Source organism: Lycorma delicatula, chromosome 11 (genome assembly GCF_047948215.1).
Source record: "Lycorma delicatula isolate Av1 chromosome 11, ASM4794821v1, whole genome shotgun sequence".
NCBI lineage: Eukaryota > Metazoa > Arthropoda > Insecta > Hemiptera > Fulgoridae > Lycorma > Lycorma delicatula.
In genome coordinates this window covers 39,029,134-39,050,789 of record NC_134465.1, presented here as the reverse complement: position 1 = coordinate 39,050,789, position 21,656 = coordinate 39,029,134, and the positions used below count along the sequence as shown (strand labels likewise).

The 21,656-nt window shown below is 32.4% G+C and overlaps 1 protein-coding gene across 1 annotated transcript in view; it reads left to right on the top strand.

The window, feature by feature from the left end:
• The window catches only part of LOC142332245 (FAST kinase domain-containing protein 1, mitochondrial), a 54,064-nt gene that overhangs the window by 23,269 nt on the left and 9,139 nt on the right, over window positions 1-21,656 (top strand). Inside the window, exons 6-8 of the mRNA XM_075378555.1 lie at window positions 844-1,083; window positions 10,109-10,259; window positions 17,934-18,057. Of these exons, the coding sequence (XP_075234670.1) occupies window positions 844-1,083; window positions 10,109-10,259; window positions 17,934-18,057 (515 nt within the window). The remainder of the gene's footprint in view (window positions 1-843; window positions 1,084-10,108; window positions 10,260-17,933; window positions 18,058-21,656) is intronic.

Genomic DNA, 21,656 nt, shown 5'->3' with positions numbered 1-21,656 from the left:
ATCTCTGGATTCCTATTCGGTTTTTTGTTTGAAACCTACCCTTTTGTATGTCATTTTCTAACTGAACTGTATATGCTACTCATTATTGACATACTGGCATTTGGGAACTTTTCTGATGATGTGTTTCTTGAAAAGATGCAGAGAATCAATCAAGGCATTTTAGAAAAAACACAACTGCAAAGAACAAAACTATATGGCACTGGAGCATGAACAGTTTAAACTGGCAACAATAGATGAGAGTAGTAACATACATAGCCAATAATTGCACTACTTATTGCTAGTAGCTCTTTTAAAGGTGACACTCAAATAATTGCTATTCTAACTGGCTCAGATCAGTTTTAAGTTGCTTACCTGGTATAACATAACTTAACATGAGTTGCTCGTACAATATCAGATGATTAATTTCAACATTTTTCATTTGTTTGTTATCTTAGGTTGTTGCACAATATGGTTTCAAGTTCAAATCATAAAGAATCTTACAGCAAGATGTGTTATTTTACACTACTTTGTTGTGAGAACTTTATTTCTACAAATTTTAATTTTATATTATTAACTTTCATGTGAATTATGAAATTTTAGCAGTTGAAATTGTAGAGTACTAATGGTAATTAGTTAACGAATTAGGTGTAATTCATTAGGGATAAGTTACTAGATTTTCTTTTTTGTTGCAAAAGTGTGAAAAGAAAAAGTGTAAGCTATGCAATTTTTTAAGTAAATCTTTAATAAATTAATTTATTCTGCTGCTTGGATAAAATTTTTTAAACTATTTAGTAATGTGTAATAATTGTTTTATTTTCTATTACATCTAATTTATTATGCTCTTCCTATCTCAATCTGATACAGGTTTAAATTTATTAAAGAAGACGAGATATCATCAAAATCTTTAAGAAACACTATTTATAATATGAATTTATTGAATTTGTTGATTCCGGATTTGTTGGACAAGTTTTGTGATTACGTGATATCTCACAAAGATATTGTAGTAGGTTCTACAGTCAGTAAGTTACTAAATTCTCTGTATATACTGGGCCATGTTCCAAAAAATGAGTCATTTTGCAAATTTGCTGCTTCTATTGTTTTAAGGTAAATTATTCTTATTAAACAATAATCAGTAGATTTATTTTTATTTAGTTTACATGTTAGTAATTTTTTTTTTTACTATTAAAAGAGAGGTTTCTATTTTGTAAGCCTAAAAAACAAGCAACTTTCAGATTGATAAATGAGGTTTTGTTTATATTTATTAAGTAATAATAAATAAAATTGAGTTTTTTAATCAGTTTAAAAATAAGGGGAGCTGGCCAAAGACGTGTAACACTAAATGTGATGGTTGATTGAGGAAATCGCAAATATTGAAGGACACCTGAAATTAAAAAATCAAGCTGTTTAATAATTAGTAAATATCAGCACAAAGTAGATTAGAATGATATCATAAAATTAATTTTGGCTGAGTTGCAGTTATAAAATTAAAATATTTGCTTTTTTTCTCAAAGTTTTTGTCTTTTTTATTATATAAAAAATGGTTTTATTATTATTATTCTAGTCTATAATATATGGATTACATTTGGACATTTTAAGCCCAGAACCATGCCAAATGGATAATTTTATAGGTGTGTAGGACCTCCACTGATTCAGATAAGACTGGTTTCAAGTAAATCGCATGTGAATTTCTTAAGTATCAGAATCACAAGTAGTATTGATCTTGAATCCAAAGCTTTGTTTTGTTTTTGTAAAAAATTCACCTCACTTTCACATTTCTTACACTTAAAAAATTTTTGGGACGGTTAGACACTTCATGTCTGTTTAAAAACAAACATGAAGTGTATGATCAATCCAATGCCCATACATACATGTCAATATTATTTTTTTTTTTTTGATGACTGCTTTTTTTATAAAACTGCTTTCATAAAACTGTCTTTTATTTTATGTCCTGGATGTGAATTATTTCCTTTTTGTTCTTTTGCACAAACCTGATTAACAAACATTATTAAAAGTGCTCTATAACCTTTAAAATAAACAAAACCTTTAGTTTTCTTTGCTACTAACTAAAATAAAATTGTTTGAATCATACATCTCAAACCATTGTAATATCCCTACTACATTCATGAATATATTTTGTTCACAATAGAAAAGGATTTTGGGAAAGTAAGGACAGCTGTAACCTAAATAGTGGGCAGAGACTTGAGATGCCAGGTCACTCACCGCGCTGTGAAATTCTACTTGTGTTCGTACTACTTTAACTTGTTATAACATCATAAATATTTTGAATTTTAACTTGAAAATTTACAGATATTTTAAAATGTATGTGCTTTCAGAAACGGTAGAAAATAAATCATTTTTTGATCTGACATGGTAAAACCCCCTTAAATTAATACTTCATTAATTCCCTAAAGGGAGATTGTAATTTCAATGATAAAAAATTCTCACTCATAGGTGTTATGCAAAATCAACATACCGCAATATAGACCATGAGTTTTAAGATGGCAGCAGCCTTTTTTTTCTTTAGAAATTTGCACCACTGAATAATGATTGATAGACTGGTTGAATAAAAAAGTTCATTGCAGAATTAATATCTCCCCGCTGTTTTATGAATGAATGTTAGCAGTTGGCAAGTCTTTTTTCTGTGTTAATCTTTTTAACTCTGTTATTCATTTAAAAGTGAATTTATTTTATATGACTATTAGATAAATAGAATAATAAGTAAAACCCTTGTGGCTGAGTGATTTATCATGCTTGTATTCTTTCATGCAGATGAAACAAAATAATGCCAAACCTGCGACCAAAATTGAACCTAAGATTTGACCACATCTGAAGACCGGTGAATGTGGACCACTACCCAAAATGGTTTGCTGAGAGGGAAAAATTACTATTCGACAAACTTAAAAAAAGAAATGTATAAATCTTGTAACCTAAGATATCATTATAAATTTTTAAAAAAAGAAATTTTTTGCCATAGTTTTAATACTCTCCTACAAATGTTTGATAATTTTTTTTAGTCTGTTTTCTGTTTTTGTAATTGAACTGTGTTGTAATCTTCCATTAAAGTGGTGTTTTCTATGGATAAAACCATTTGTCACTGTTTCTATTGCATTAAGTTCTTGGACTGAGTGTTCATCAGTTGCTTCATTGCTTTCTTCATTCTCAATCATTGCTGATGTTTTAGTCTATTTTGGATTGCATCCTCATATTTCTTTGACAATCATTTGACATATCGGTTAGTTATTGTTGACATCCACCTACTGTATGCAGATTTGTATTAAATCTTTCTCTGAATGGAATTTTTAATTGATTAAAATTTTGATTTGTGCTAACAGACATGAATTTGATAATTCTTCATTTTCTGTTACATATTTTCTAGCCAAAATTTCTAAGCATTTTCCTTAACACTTTTGAATTGTGATTTTTTTTTTTTTTAATTTTTCAAGGGGAAGTGCTCTCCTTATCAAAGAACGATTTATAAGAACTGTTAATCTTTTTGATGTAAATTTACAGAGCTTTAAACAAATTTTGTTTCATGAGCAGCTAACAAACTGTGATGAACATTAGAATTATTAAAAGTTATAAATGTTCCTTTTTCAAATTATATACAAATATTTTCTTCTGGAAGGCTATACAGAGGTAATTATTACACAGCTTTTTCTTCAGAGTAGTCGAATAGTCTGAGCATTGTGCCCTGGAGTCTATGATGTTTATGTATAGCAAATAGGTTTATGGGAAGTCCATAGAGTAGCGTCATTGTTTGAATATCGGTCGGTTTATTTAGGGCTTAAGTCCATGAATATTTATTATGAAACAGTACAGAATTATTGTCAGAATATTTTTAATCGAAAAATGTTTCACTCTACAAGGATTCTTTTGCCTTTACTGTAATAATTTGGTCAGGTAGTTTTAGGTTTAGAATTAGATTTAAGTGTCACCAGAACTGTGTCATCAAGCGATGATGTAAAAAATGTTTGTTTTATATATATACACAGAGTGATTCAAAGAAATGGGAAATTTAAAAAATTAAATAACATTAATGAAAAATTTTTTTTAGAAAATTAATTTTATTTCATGTAATTGTACAAATGTTGCAATTTTAGGATACATACATTTTAGTTTATTTTTTATTAGATGACATCTTGCAGGTGACCTCCTTTTCTACGTAAACATTCACGAAGTCTCTTCGTTAAATTCTTCATGGTTTGACATAACATCTCAACTTGAATTTCCGCAATTGCTTCTCGGATCTTTGCCTTCAGTTCTTCCGTTGTAGCAGGTCTACTGTGGAACAGAACTTTGCTTTTAAGGTGACCCCACAAAAAGTAATCGCAAGCTGGGAGGTCAGGCGATCTGGGAGGTCATCTAATGTCACCATTTCGTGAAATGACACGTTGTCCAAACAATCAGCGTACAGCTGCCATCGATATTCGTGCAGTATGTGATGTTGCTCCGTCTTGTTGAAACCAGGCTGTGTTAAGAATCTGTGGAAATCTCTTTTGTTGTTCCACAACAATGGTTTCAAGCATGGCTACGTAACGAGCTGATGTCACTGTAATTGCAAGACCATTGTCATCCTCAAAAAAATAGCGCCTATAACACCGTAAGATGACATAGCACACCACATGGTCACTTTCGGGCTGTGCAACGGACGCTGGTGTAGCTGCGTAGGATTTTCTTGTGCCCAGTATCTGAAATTTTGCTTGTTAACAAATCCACTGAAGTGGAAATGCGCTTCGTCTGACATCCACAGTTCGTGAACAATTTCTTCGTTATCATTTATCTTCTGAAGCATTACATTACAGAATTGTGCTCGCACAACTGCATCGTTTGGTTTCAGTTCCTGGACGATCTGCAACTTGTATGGATGGAATTAGTCCTTCACTAACATTCTTCAAACACTTGAACTATGTAATTGTAAAGATGTTGAGAGACGACGGATTTACCGATGTGGACTTCGTGTGACAGCATCTTGTAATAAAGCTTGAACATTCTGTGTTGTACGGACCGTACGCTCACGGCCTGGAGGTTTCTTTTTCATTGCCGAACCAGTTTCCTCAAAATTAGATATCCGTGTTTTAATTGCATGTGGTGATGGAACACGGTCTTGCCATCCCAGATTAAAATGACAGCGAAATTCTCTACGTGCTCCCTCCACACTGTCATTGTTTTTGTAAAACGCTTTGATAGCAAATGCACGTTGCGCACCACTCCAAGGATCCATGACAACTAAATGGCAGGTTAGGTTAGAGAGGCTGGCGCCACTTATCAAGTGGTACCAATCGCCCACGGCTACCAACACAACTTTCAAAATTTCCCGTTTCTTTGAATCACCCTGTATATAATCACCATAAACACATAAAATTAATAGCAAGGTCAGTCAATTTTACTTACATTTTAGACTGGTAAATATATAGTTCAGCAAAATATTTTAAAAGCATTAAAATTATATCATGAGATAAATTTAATTAAGTTGATGTATATAAAATTAAATGTAAAAATTAATTACAATAAATTGATTGATTGTAAAAAATGTATTGTACTGTCGCCAAATGGCTTCGATGGCACATGGCACTTAATAACGTTATGAAAAGAGCTTTCTTTGTTGTCGATTGACTTTGACAGCTTGTTGTAATTGCTAACCTTAGAGAAGGTTGTCATCAAATGGCTTCGACGGTTTATAATCCATAACTTTGTGGTGGCCCTGAAAAGGGCCGTTTTTTGCATTAGCTCTGAGAAGAGCTCTTGGGTCCAGAAGCTGGTCTCCGGTGAAGTCGGGGAGTTGTGGCTCATCCATTGAAGTCTGACTGGACTTTCCCTCAGTGGCAGTTGGGTTGCTACTGCAGCGTGTTAGTGGTGGCCCCCAGAGCCCTGCTCTGTGTCGGGTCGGTGTCAGTCGTCCTTTGCCAGTGCGGCCGAGGCAGTTCTCTCCAAGTGATCCCATGCTGGGCCAGCTACTGCTGCCAAGTCCACTGGCCAGGGCGATTAAAGCCCGGCGAGCTGGAGCTGGAGCAGGTAGGTAGTGTCTGCATCCAGCGACTTCCTCAGCGAGTCAGCCAGGCCTGCTGCTCCGGCGGGTATGCTGGCATTCGCTGGGAGGTCCCACTTTGAGCCGGCCACTTCTTCTGTTTTCTTCCATCTTCTTCTTCTTGTTGGTCTTCTCCAGGAGGTGGTCAACGATGAAATGGAAATTAACTCTCGTGCATGCTCTTTTATTGGAGCCTGAGAGTGGTGGGGCTGCAGCATCGCTATGGTGAGAGTGATGCTTGTATCAGCACGTCCGTATACTGTGCACCTCGCTCGCATCAGTGCTATCGTTATCGCCCGCCGACATTAAATTAGGCTTATATGTGGTAATTGTACGTAAAGTTAATTAACTGTACGTACTATATATATATTATTAGCATACAATAAAAAATATAGAAAATAATAATATTTAGAGAGATGTTATATTCGCAATTTTAAATTTGTTCTACTTATAAATGGACAAGTAAATGATCTTGACATGATGAATTGTATAACATGTTGGCTGTGGTATTTTTTTTACTGCATTTAATTTTTGTCATTACAAGTTCCTATTGTCCAGTTTTCACATTTCCACTGCTGCATTACAGGATAGCTGTTTCTTGTAAGTTTTCCCCTCTTCTAACACTATCTTTTCAGTCATTGATAGAAGAACTATTTTTGTTACTTAGCAATGTTATGAGTTGTACAAATGTCTCTCTTGTTAGGCTTCAGTAATACCAATCCTATACGTCTGGTATCACACCAACTGACTGTAAATTTTACCTTTTTTTACAAACTACCTAGGATCTGTATTGCACAGAAGGAAAATTGAGGGGAGTATAGGACGCCTAACCATCGATGCTCATATAGAAAACATACTTAACTGGTACCACAGGAAAACTGGGTTGTTAAACTGGCATGCCTTTCATTTTAATTCACTTGATCATAATGATTATAAGTTTTAATTTACGACAAAGGTAATGCATTACCCAATGTAGTATTTAATTAACTGTAGAAGTATAGATGGGTTTGTTTTGTAAACCAGTAAGTCTATATTGACCTTGCTATTAATTTGGTTGGTTTTTTTGATAATTGTTAATTATAACACATTGGATAATATATTTAATAAGATTATACATTTATACAAATAATATTTTTAACAACTTGACTGCCATGGATCTCATGGTACTGAGATTCTTGGCAAGTGAGCTCTTATAGAATTCACCTAATGTTAGTAACAGTTAACATGAAAAATCTATTACCAACTGGCCAGAAAATAGTAACTGTATTTTACATAATTGTCTTTACTCTTAAAAAAAAAAAATTGCTAATACATATTGATTGAGTTGGTAATATAATTGATTTTTATGAAAAAATCAATTTATGATTTTAAATTGATGTAAGATCCCAAATGGAATCTCATGGTCTCCTAGTACCTTTTCTTATTGTATTAATTCCATGCTACAGAAATATATCACCTAAAATTGGATATAAATTTCAAACATTAGTATATTTTTGGTTAATTAACCTTAATCATGGTTTGTTCTTAAAATTGATTATAATTTACCAGTTGTTGTGAGATTCTTGTAGTCACTTGATTTAGGATTAATTTTTATTTATGTTTGCTCCAATTCTTGCTAAGTATGAAATATGTAACTGCTCAGTTTTTATAAATAAATAAATTACTCTCATAAAAAATATCATAAACTTTCATTATCATCATCATCTGGTGTTCTGTTTGGCAGCAGGTTTCTTACGCCTCCACTGACTTCATCCATTTCTGTCTCAAGCCTTCTCCTTCATCCCCTTGTAGTTTCCAGTCTTCACCTAATCTGTTAACTTCATCCGTCTTCCTTAATTCCTTTCTCCTTCTACTGACCCTAAACATTTAGTTGTTAAGATTCCACTTCCTCTAATCACACACATCCTAACCAGTTTTTCCTTTTCTTTTGTATACTTCCCGCATAAGTTTTCTCTCTTTCTTATTTAATCTTTATTAATCTTATTAATCTTCATTCCTCACTTTATCCATCCATTTTACTTTCTCAATCTTTTTCCTTACCTACATCTCAAAAGCCTCAATTCAGTTCCTCTTCCTCATCGTCCATTCTTCACTTCCATATAAGACACTCTATTTATAGCATTTGGCTAACCTCTTATTTAATTCTGAGTCCAGACTTTTACTTGATAGTATTTTCTCTTCCTATTGAAGGCTTCTTTTACCATCACTATCTGTCCTTTTATTTCTATTGCATTCTTCCATTTTGTCACCACAGTATCCAAATATCTGTATCTTTTTACTTTTTCTACCTTCCCTCACTCTTCCTTACCGTTAAATCTTCTTTGTTGTTTACTTCCATTACTTTAGTTTTTCCTACATTTATTTTCATTCTTCTTCTGGAGCTGTTAACAATTTTTAAAGTGTACGTATGCCATCAGTTAGAATTATTATATATCATCAGCAGACCATTGTCTTACTTTTCATCCTCCTATGCTTATAAATAGTCTATAATATCTATTTAGTCTATATCTGTTTATCTCAAAATAGCCTACTTCTTCCTTTTTCTTCTAATATATTCCTTATACTTCATTGTTAATGCTGAACAGTGTCAGTGAGAGGCAGCATCCTCGCCTCACATCTCAAGACGTACACAGTCAGTTATATTCTTATATACTTTCATTTCTGTTGTCTGTTTCATGTAAAATTCTATAATTAACCTTCTGTCTTTCGACTCTTCTTTTTTCTCCTTTAGAATCTCCATTATTTTCTCCCATATTATACATCAAATGCCTTCTCTAAATCAGTGAAACAGTGACTCATTCCTCTTCTCTGTAAATATCTCTCCTCGACCATCCTTAGCGGCCCACTGGCATCCCTGATTCCTTTCCCTTTCCTGAAACCAAACTATTCATTCCCTGCATTATTTTCCATTATCCCTAATCTCCTGTATAGGTATTATTGTTCTGTGTTTTGTACATTCTCTGGTACTAATTTTCTTTGGAATCAGTATCATTATCATTTTCACAAGGTCTTCAGTTCATTCTCCCGTAATGTTTATCCTACTGCACAGTTCAACTATTTCTTCCATTTCTTCCTCCTTTAAGCATTTATAAAGTTCAATGGGAAATTCATCTACTCCAGCTGTTTCTTTATTATTTTTCTTCTTCTTCTTCTGTTTAACACATTCGTGACGCCATGCGCTCGTATGAGTACACAAGTTCTTTTTTAAATGACATTGTGTACCTTTTGGGGCACACTCTGCCCATTAGTGAAATATCATTCATCAGGGAAAACATCATTCAACTTATCCCGTACAGAATTATGTCATTGAGGAGGCCCACCATAGGAAAGACCCATGTACACAGCATATCCAAATAAGCAACTCTCCTATGCTCACTTTCTTGTAAAAGAATGATCTGTATACCTGCGATTGAGATTCCAACACAGAAAAAATTTAATTTTGAGGAGTCCCTTTTGCATGACAATTTCTAACTTAGAATGCGGCAAACACATGTATATAGAAGAACATGCAAAATGAGATTACCATATATTTAGTCTCTATTTCCTTCAAATTAACTATATGTGAGATAACAATATTATGGTTTTAATATTATGTGAAATCCCAATTGGAACCTCATGGCCAGTTAAAAAGGACTTGAAAGATCAGTGTGGCAGTCAAATTGTTTTTACATAAGCAGTGTTTTCTAACTATATGTGTGCTGTTATGAGTTATTACTATAAACTGCTGTGGTTTTATTTATTATGATATTATGTTTTCAAAAAGTTATTTGTAAAGAATAAGGAAAGTAAAAAGTTAGAGGTGAAACGTTTACTTTTTTATTTTTTAAACAACTATTAATACGCTTATAAGTTGAGATATTTCAAATAAATTACCAATAGTCGTGTTATATCTTTCCTGATGAATTTAAAAGTTTAATAACTTGCTTTATAGTAGCAATAAAATATTGATTTTGGTTATAACATGTACTCCAATTTCTTCTTGTTCTTATCCTATAGATTTCAATTTGTTGCAGAAATTTATTTTCAAAAACTGAACAAAAAATAAAGAAAGTATTCTTTTCTCCTTCTGCTGTAGTAGGAATTATTAATTTTTATGTTTTACAGGGATGCTGATTATTTATCAGGATTGGTATTATTGCAAGCGGCTTTATCTCTAAGTTCATATAACAGTCTTAGTAATGATATCATTAAATATATATTTACTATTGAATTTTTAGATCAGCTGGATTATGAAATTAGACATGGATATTTAAAGGTAATACTTTTTATTATTTATGTTATTGTGTTATTAATATTACTGATAATAGTGTTAGAGGTGTGCACCCACCCTTGTACTATTCGATGTCATTTAGACCATATTATATGCAGTAGTGTATTTAAATAGTAACTGTACACATTTCACACGCTAGTACAACAGTACTTTTTATTAACTTACGAGGATTGTTTGAAAAGTTTTGAGCCTAACATAGAAAGACGTATTTGTTATGTCAAATAAAGTTTTATTTTCAACAAAGTCTGCATTCAAGTCGATACACTTTTTCTAGCGATGCTGTAACCTCTTTAACCCTTCCAAATAGTAGCTGGCATCTTTCTCTTCAAAATAGGCATTTATGTATGCGATAACCTCCTCATCTGATGAAAATCTCTTTCCTCCAAGCGAAACTTTAAGGTTAGGAAACAAGAAAAAGTTGCTTGGGGCCAGATCTGGTGAATATGGTGATTGGTCAACCAATTCAAAGTGCAGTTTGTGAATTTTAGCCATAGCGACTGTCGAAGTGTGAGTAGGTGCATTGTCCTAATGGAAAAGCACTTTCTTCTTCTTCAGATGTGGTCATTTTTTTGCAATTTCTGCCTTCAGCTTGTCAAGTAATGATGCGGAATACTGTATCGTTATTGTTTTACCTTTTTGAAGATAATTGATAAACAAAATTCCGTTACTATCCCAAAAAAAAGTCGCCATCACCTTCCCGATGAGTGAAACCATCTTTGCCTTTTTTGGAACAGGTTCACCCTTTGCAGTCCAGTGTTTTGATTGTTGTTTCATCTCAGAAGCGTAGTGGTGGATCCATGTCTCATCTACAGTTATAGATTGATGCAGAAAATCTGACATTTTACTTAAACTGCTCCAGCAGGGCCTTGGAAGTGTTCATTCAAATGCATTTTTGGTCCAAAGTGAGCTAACACAGCACCCAATGTGGGGATAACTTACGCATATCCAATTCTTCAGTTAATATATGACAAACACATTCTTTCATTATGCCCATAGCCTTCGCTATCTCTCTAACTGTAATTCGTCAGTTGTCCAGTAGCATTTGGTGAACTTGTTTGATGATATTGATGGTGGTTGCAGTTTTTGGCCGTCACGAACACTCATCATCAACCAAGCTGTTACGACCATGTTTAAATTCAGTTGCCCATCTTTTCACGGTGGCAAATAATGGGACAGAGTCTCCTTAAACAGTGTTCAATTCAGTTTTAATTTGCATAGGCATATTGGTTTTCAAATGCAAATATTTAATCATGGTACAATATTCCATTTTTTCATTTCACAAAAACACTCACAATGACTTACTCAAACAATTATCAAACAACAACTGAGCGTCCAAATTGCTTAAGTTTTAGTGAATACCTATCAACGCTTGTGCAAATACATTTCCTAACTTTCGTTGACAAGTGCTACCATCTTCATGTTAAGGCTCTAAACTTTTCAGACAACCCTCGTACCTTACACAGTTGTTGGAAACAGTTGTCGTGAACATCCAGACACATCTGTATATGTTTCTTCTTGTTCTCAAATTACTCACAAGTTGTTGTGAAATGTTCTTTGTGAAAACAACTAGCAATTTGAAGTTCCTGGAGGATGTGGGGGTTTCCTCGATAAACATTATTTATTATGTAACCCAGAAGTAAAAATCCAGTGAGTTTAAATCCAGAGAATGAGGTGGCCATAAGCCCGTAGAATTTATTCATTTTCCAAAAACATTTTGCAGTAATTTCATAAACTGCCTGGCTGTGTGCTCAGCCATGCCATGTTGTTGAATGCAAATGTTATTAATTTTGACCTCGTTAGCTTTCCCGTGAACTGGTGAATAATTTCACAATAATGAGCTCAATTTATTGTTTCTGTGAAGAATATTGGGCTGACTATTCTTCTCCTGGATAGTACAATCTGATTCCAATCTTCTAATTATGTAGAGAAATTTCATGTACTGCATGTGGGTTATCGGCAGACCATAAGCATGAGTTATGCTTGTGCATATAAATGAAATCATCTCATCAGTATAGAAAACATAGTCAAAAATATTGCCAGAATGTCCACTATAAACTATTCGTAGTATTGAATTCATTTGCCACAGTCTGTGACTAATTACTTTAGAAACATTTTTTCTTTATATGGGATGAGACTGAGATTCTTACAAACAACTGCCTTGTGTGCGGTTGCAACACCAATATTTTTCTGTTGGAGCGACTTTTGCATGGAGTTTTTGGTACTAGTTGCACAGCAGCCTATATGTCAGTTTTTCTTCACCTTGTACTGATGGTATACCCTTTGCTCATAGTCCTTTACTGATCCTCTTCTTTCTAAATTTGTCAATTAGTGTTCTAACACTTTGTAGATTAGGAGCCAGTGTACCTAAAAATCTAACTGAAAGCTGGTCTTTCACTGTTATGTAATCACCATGCTCATGGAAAGCATAACTAACAAGAAATATTTGCTGCTCTAAAGTTAGAACCATACTGAGCTCACACAAGAACTGTTCTCAATCGTTAAAAGGTAATGAACGCACAATGAACAACAAAAAACCAGACATCTTCCCTCAAGGTCATCAGTCTGTCTGGCATGTGGAAGTAAACTGTACAGGATTACCAACCTTTACAAAAAACATTACTCAAAGCACTCAAAATACAATCCCCCAACATATAGTTGTGTTTATATAGGTGTTTAAATACTTTTCGAATGCGCTGAAGAAAATTATTTGAAAAAGTAACTGACATAAACAAAAATTTACTATAGGAAGAGGAAAACCTTCTTGTATTAGAATTTAAAACTGGTGTGGAAAAAATGTAAGGTGTATTAATTAAGTATTATTTGTAAATGTCTCTGCACTGTGCTGTTATCATAATTTCACGTGTATTCACCAATTTATCTCATGTTTCAGCAAACCAGCATTTCTGTTTTGAGAAGACTAATCATGTTTATATTGCCTACTGTATGTGTAAAACGTTGATGATAATGTTTAGGGAGTCTGTCATTTTTTAAATAACAGTTGTTTTTTTATTTTTATTTTTAATGATAAATTCATTACTATCTGATTTCTTATTTATTTCTTCTTCGCAATTGTAAGCTGATACCTGACTACATTTGCTTGTAAGAGATGAATTTTGTAGTGTGTGAAATTTACTGTCAAAATACTATAAATCATAGAATGGTGAGAAAATGGCTCAGGCAATTCTATTAGGGATCTGAAAATACACACAATTGCATCTATAATGGGTGGAATTAATTTTTTTTTTGTAATTAATATAATGAAGTACATAAATAATTATTTATAATAAATAGATCTAAGGAACTGCCTGACAACACGTGAAACATCATAAAAAAAAAATATGATTTGGTGATCTGGCATTCCTTGTTTATATTCTGAAACTTCCTGAAGAAAATCCTTAAGTAAAATATTTTATTCTAGATTTGAAGATTTTAGCACATGTAGAAGGAATAAATATTTAATAATAATGATTAGTTTATTATAAAATTCTTCAAAATGAAACAATTCAGTACAACTTGTAGATTTAACTAATATCAAAAATTAATTAAAAGATTCAAAAATTTCACAATTTGCAAAACACTAATATTATTGCTAGTTAAAATGTTATTCTTGCAGTTAATAATTCATGTCGACCTGAGAAGTCCATGGCTGTGTCTTGAATTGCATTTAAAGTTAGATAGTCAAATGTTATGATCCAGTGAATGTTTTTTTGAGCTAAAAAATTACCTAATTATCCTAATAAGTAATTATCATAAATTCTGTGGTATATTTGTGAAGAGAGTAATAAGTGGTGTCAAATTTTGAATAAGATCATTTATATGAACTGAAATTTTTTTTTGTGGACCCTGTGTTCTAGGAGAATACATTTTATTTGAATATTTGTATTGAAAAATAAAATTTTCACTGCACATTTTCATCTTTGTAAAAAACTGGTTAGTTAATAGTAATTTCTCTGATATCATAGCTAATTTTCCTCATCAGTGAGGAACTGCAGAACTATACCATATATTTTACTTAAATGACAAAAAATAATTTTTTTTTATGTATGTTGTATGAGTGTTAAGTATTCCCTAATGAGTGAGAAATGATGTGTAAATTTATTAATGTTTTAACTTTATTTTTAATTGGTGTGGAAAGGAAAAAAATTTCAGCAGATTTTAGAAAATGGTCTCTTAAATGATTACAAACATATTATTATGAAAAAATAATAATCTTTCAGTTTGTCGTAACTCTTCTGTAGATGCTTTTGGAGTAAAAACAGTGATTGTTTAAATGTAGAAGTACAAACTTAAAAAAAGAATCATGTTATTCCTTAAAATCCTTAACAGTTCATTAAATGATCTAAATAACATTAAATAAGGAAAAATAAAGCCCAATGTGAGTAAAAAGTAAATATTCAGACAATAAATTTGGCTTAGATTTAGACTATATTCAAGGGATATCTCTAAAGTAAAGATCACTGGGAAATTTCTCTACTTAAAGTTGGTGAACCTGTGTCATTCATGGCCACGCTAATAATGTACACACTGCATTGTTGTCTGTAAGTTGTCACGTTGTAGTATCTTAGTATCTTTGATTACATGCGAGTTATTATGTTATAAAATGAATAGGAAAATCGATGTTACCACCGACTGTGAAATACGTGGAGTCATACGTTTTTTAAACGATCAAAATGTTAAGCTGGCTGAAATTCATTGGCAATTGGTTGCTGCGGACGGCAATAATGTAATGAATGAAAGAAACATCTGAAAACAGTGTGAAAGGTTTAGAAATAACAGAATTAATGTGCACGATGAAGAATGTTTGGGTAGGTCCTCAATAATCACTGAGGACCTGTTGAAAAATATTGATGATGAAATCAGAAAAGATTACCTGTTGAAAAATATTGATGATGAAATCAGAAAAGATCATTGCTCAGTGATTTCCAACCTGGCCCTTCTTTTTCCTGATGTTTCAAGAGCTGTTATGGGTCACATTGTTCACGACCATTTAGGCTTCAGAAAGGTTTGTGCATGTTGGGTGCCGCACGTCTTAACGAAATGTCACAAAAAAATCAGAATGGAATCTGCTTTGGAATTTTTTATGTGCTACACAAAAAAGGCGATGAGTCTCTTAATTCAATTGTTACCAGCAATGAAACATGGATTTCGTATTACATCCCAGAGAGAAACAGCAGTCAAGTGAATGGCATCATCTTCAATCACCAACCAGACTAACAAAGATGAATCCATAGCCAGTTGGATGCAAACTGATAGCCACTGTCTTTTGGGATCGGTTTGGCATGTTGCTGATTGATTTCGTGCTGCATGGAACAACTAAAATGAAGAAGCCTACTGCAAAAATCCACGCAAGTTACAGCACATCATTCAAAATTGGTGATGTAGGCGGCTAACCAATGGCGTCGTCCTGCTGCACGATAATGCACGTCCACATGTTGCAGGTCCGTCACGTGATTTACTGAGAAAATTCGGACAGGAAATTTTTGATCACTCACCATATAGTCCGTACTTAGCTCCTTCTCATTACCATTTGTTTCGGAAATTGAAAGAATTTTTGAGTGGTAAGCAATCCGCGAGTGACAATGAACTTAAAATGCTGTTAATCAGTGGCTAAATGGATTGGCAACAGAAGAATACAATGAGGGTGTATTGAAGCTGGTGTATCACTACGATAAATTCTTAATTTATGTGGCAGTTATATAGAGAAGTAGTATAAGGTATGTATTTTAAGAGAAATAAAAATTATTAAAGTTTTCAGAATAAATTTTTTTTGCAATGAAACAGTCTCTACTTCAGAGATAACCTCTCATATATATAAACACACAGAAGTAAAAAAAGGTCATATATATATATATATGGCCTTTTTTTACTTTGTTTTTTCTTTTGTTCTGTAAAGCTGTATTTTATTTATTTATTATAAATTTCTCATGTTTTTTTTTAAAAATAAATACTATTAAATACGATAAAATATAGCCTGTATTGTTTATTTCGCATTTATGTAGGATTTATTTTATAAATTTAGTTATTACCTTAAAAAAAAATTAAAATCTTTAATCTCTGTTGACTACTCTGTAATTAAATGTTATACAGCCGTGAGTTTACAGTAGATATCTCAGAGATGAACTGTTGGATTTTCATAAAGCAGTCACACAGATCTTACTTGGTCAATTATACATTTATTGATCGACTTAAAATGGTTCAGTCTGCTTCATAAGTTTTCTAGATGTAAAATAGAGCCTCATTTTTAAAGCTCTGATTTTGAAATCCTTGATTTGGCTTTTTTAACATATAAAATTCATAGCTCAATCGATTCAGATTTTTAAGTATTATTCATATATCTTCTAAATAAGTCTACTGAATTTCAAATTATCAGTTTTGTAGTTTTATACTTTATTTTGCTCTTTATGGCAATTTGGTATCATTACAAATACAACTCATAGAGAACGGTCACACTATGTTTTCTTTGCTATAAATTAAATTATCAAATTTTTTTATTTGTTATTATTGTGTGGTTGTTTCAGGAAAGGATTGTAACTTTAATACCAGAAAAGAATTTAACTATGTTGAGTCTTCTCCTCTAATAATAAATAAATTATTATAATAGAAATCAGTTCATCATAATTTAATTCCATTATCATCTAGCCTGGTCCTGTGCACCATATCCATTACTTTTTCCTCTATTCCCAGCTAAACTTTTAAGATCCTAATAGCTGCCATTTCCATTAATTTCCTCTAATTTTTGTTCTTTACTGTCTCCCCCCTTTTGATCTTCTAGCACTTAATAAATCCTTCTCTGATGACATGCCCTGGTCGATTAGTTTTCCTATTCTGAATCGTTCTGATTAAGCTTCTATTGGTATTAACTCTCCTTACTGCCTTTTCATTTTTCACTTTCCCTGCCCGTTTAATCTTCTAAATCTTTCTTTTCTGTTAATGATCATGTTTCACATCCACTACATTAGTACACACCAGATGTAACACTTCTTCAAGTCTAACTGCATATTACTGAATAGTAACTATTTCTTTCTATTAGTTTCTTCCTTACCTACTGCAGATCTTGTTTATATTTCATATTCACTTTTACAGTCTTCTGTAAACATAGTACCTGTATTGTTTTGCTTGTTCAAGTCTTTCTTCCTTTTGTATGGATATATTCATTGGCTTATCATCTTCTACCCTCATTACTTTAGTTTTCCTAACATTCATTTTCATTTCATATTCTGACAATGTCTTTTAATCTTGAAATCAGTTGAATGTCCTTCGCTTCTCATGTTCTAAAAGTACCATATCATCTTCATCTGTATACCTTATACAGTTTATTTCCTTCCTCTTGCATTGATTCCTTCATCTTCTAAAGTTTTTTTAATCATATCTCTAACATAAATATAAACAAGGTTGGTGATAGGCAGTACCCTTTCCTTAGTCTTCTTAGTAAAGAATTCTATTTTTATTATTTATAAAATACAAACATTATTTATTTATATTTTTTTTATGAAGATGATGGAGCTTTTCTACTGATATTACTACATATGATGGTAAACTTCACTGATGTAAGTTTAGAATTAAAAAAGAACTATTAAAAGGTGTTAATTTGATTAAGAATCACTGTTCTGAATAATTACATTTATAAAAATTTTTTTTATTTAATTTTTTTTTTTTTAGAAAGCATATCCGGCTCGTATTAAACAAACTTTAATGGAACTGAACAGATCAGTTTGTTTAGATTACCCTGAAGCAGATGTTCCGTGGTTTCATGCAAAATATTGTCAACAAGAAGCTACCGTTTGTATGTATTATGAACTTAATTAATTATAATTTATTTATTTTGTCGCTCAGTACCTTGAAAACAAAGACTATTTGATTTTAGAAAAAAAATATTCTGAAAATATTGCAACTAAAAGATTTTCTTTTTTTATTAAAACTATATAACTTAATCTATTTCTCAATTTAAGTGACACCGACATTGAGTTTTTTATCACAACAAAACATCTTCAAAATATCCTTGCTGATAATCAATTCAAGCACTACCTGGCAGCTTCTTCCAATTACTCATCACTCACAAACCTCTTGACTTTCAAACATTCGTTCAACTTTTTGTACACATGAATGTTGCACAGAGATAAATCTAGATTCTATAATTGTTGATTGTAAATTTCCATCTGAATTTCCTCTGCAAATAACATATTGAAATTTCGAATGGAGATGTATGAGGGTTATTTTGTTTTCAAGATCCGATTGGTCACAAAATTAAAACCACAGTGAAAATAAAAAATTTTCTATTTGAAACAAGTGCTTACATAGTTACGCTATTTCTCTACATAGTCGCCACTCTGATTCAGACATATGTCGTAGCGTGGTACCAACTTTCCAATACCCTCAACATAGAACACAGCCGCCTGTGTTTTCAGCCATGTTTTTACGCTGGTCTGCAACTCGATGTCTGTGCCAAAATGTTGTCCTCCTAGCCAGCGTTTCATGTGAGCAAAGAGGTAAAAATCGGATGGAGCCAAGTCCGGGCTGTATGGTGGGTGATCAAATGCTTCCCAACGAAAATGCAGCAGGGGCTTCTTTGTTACAGCTGCAGTGTGGGGCGGAGCATTGTCATGGAAAAAGACAAAGCCTGATGACATCATTCCTCTCCGCTAATTCTGATTCACTCATCATACAGCCCGGACTTGGCTCCATCCAATTTAAACCTCTTCGCTCACATGAAACGCTGGCTTGGAGGATAACATTTTGGCACAGACATAAAGCGGCAGACCGGCATAGAAACATGGCTGAAAACACAGTTCTATGCAGAGGGTATTGGAATGTTGGTACCACGTTACAACAAATGTCTGAATCGTAGTGGTGACTATGTAGAGAAATAGCGTAACTATGTAAGTACTTGTTACAAATAAAAATTTTTTTATTTTCACTGGTTTTAATTTCGTGACCAATCATCCCTTGAAAAAAAATAACCCTTGTAATTCTTATCATTATCGGGCACAAAATTCCTACCAATCGTATTCTTTGTTTTATACCCAATCATAAGGTAAGAGTAATTCTTATCATTATCGGGCACAAAATTCCAACCAATTGTATTCTTCGTTTTTTACCCAATCATACGGTGAGAGTACTTCTTATCATTATAGGGCACAAAATTCTAACCAATCGTATTCTTTGTTTTATACCCAATCATAAGGCGAGAGTAATTCTGATCATCAACATGAACCAAATTCTAACCAGTCTTATTCATTGTATTTGAACCAATCATAAGGTGAGAGTAATTCTTATCATCATCATGAACGAAATTCTAACCAATCTTATTCATTGTTTTTTAACCAATCATAAGGTGAGAGTAATTCTTACCATTATCAGGCACAAACTTCCAACTAATCGTATTATTTGTTTTTTAACCAATTATAATGTGAGAGTACGAGGGTTATTATTTTCCAACGATTATTTTTTTCTTTCCAACAAAAACGCAGCAGGAGCTTCTTTGTTACAGCTGCAGTGTGTGGTGGAGCATTGTCATGGAGAAAGACAATGCCTCATGACAACATTCCTCTCTGCTTATTCTTATTCACCCATCATACAGCCTGGACTTGGCTCCATCTGATTTTTACCCCTTTGCTCACATGAAACGCTGGCTAGGAGGATAACATTTTGGCACAGATATAAAGTGGCAGATCAGCATAGAAACATGGCTGAAAACACAGGCGGCTCCGTTCTGTGTTGAGGGTATTGGAAAGTTGGTACCACGCTAAGACAATTGTCTGAATCGGAGTGGCGACTCTGTAGAGAAATAGGGTAACTATGTAAATACTTGTTTAAAAATAAAAAATTTTTTATTTTCACTGTCGTTTTAATTTCGTGACTGATCGGACCTTGAAAAAAAATAACCCTTGGATTATTGTGCACCACAACAAACATTCTTTTTTCCTATTGCTTTTGATGTTGATACTTTTACAGTGTTTCACTACAGACTTATTCAGTAATTGTTGTTTGTAGCTTGGAATCAGTCAATGAGACATCAGATCTTTGCCATATGTTCATGGCTTTTAATTTTTGCACGCTTTTGTGGTTTCTTCATTGTTAGATTTACTATTCAGGCAATTACAATTTTGTCTTTTATGGCTGTATAACATTTCCATGTTTCATGTCTGTGAGTATAAAATTGACAAATTCATCACCTTCTGTGTCAAAAATTCCAATGAAGAACTCATTTGTATTTTGTGGTTTTTGCTTTTTTGAGTAACCCTTCATGTTAATTTGTGTTTTTTAGTTATTTTTATAACAAATTCTTCTTTGTTTCATCCTAATATGCGTTTTTAATGAGCCATTTTAGTTTCTTATTAAGTAGGAAGAAATTATTTGTTTTTTTTATGTTTATTTAATTATTTGGTGCTTAGCAGCAATAATGTAATACATTAAGTAGTGGGTTTTTTTTTATTAAGTTACAGTATTAAGACAGGTCTAGAAAAAAAATTGCATAGATGATGACATTTCTAAATTTTGAGAAAGTTTTTCATAATATGGAATAAAATAAAGTATTATACTTTTTATCAGGTTAAGATATAATGAATTAGAACTTTTTTAGTCTATACAAGGTGCAGGTAGCTATGATAACAGAAGACAAAGAAAGGCTACTTGAAATTATAAAATGGGTGAGATAAATGTACTCGATCACCACTTTTGTTTAACTGGAATATTGAAAAAACCGAAAATAAATTAAAAGAAAACTTTTAGAGTAAAGTGACTATGCGAGGGAAGAAAATAAAGTTTTAAGAATCACTGATTGTATTCTGGTTAAAAAAAAATAAAATCTGTGCTCTTTATAACTGAAACTGAAACCAAAAATTAAAGTTTTAAAAAGGTTGTTTTATTTAAGAAACTTAAAAGAATTGAATGTTCATTGTTATGTATGGTTTAGCTAAAGAGAAATTCAGTTTCAAAATAATTAGAATGAAACAAAAGTAATTTATAGTGGTGTAAAGGAATGTAATGAATAAAATATTAAGGCTAAGGAATGTACATTACTAGAAGCAGAAGAAAAATATTGTTACTTATATTGAAAAATTAAAGAGAATTATAAAAATTTCAGAGTACTGGAACTAAAACAAGAAATAAAATTCTGTAGTTATGGCAGCAAGAATAGAGAGTGAATTACAAAATAATAAGAGCCATTGATATTTTGTTGTTCATTTTTAGTTCTATGCACTTACTGAGATTTTGGTGAGCTCAGTTGAATAGAGTTGAGAGGAAGGAGATCTGTGTAAAATGCAGCAAATATCTCAAAACTTTTGATTTTAAGTGAAAATATTCCAGTATTTCTTTGCAGCTTACAAAATTAATTATTTTTGAGTTTGTTTAATAGTATGTAATAAATAGTAACAATTATGA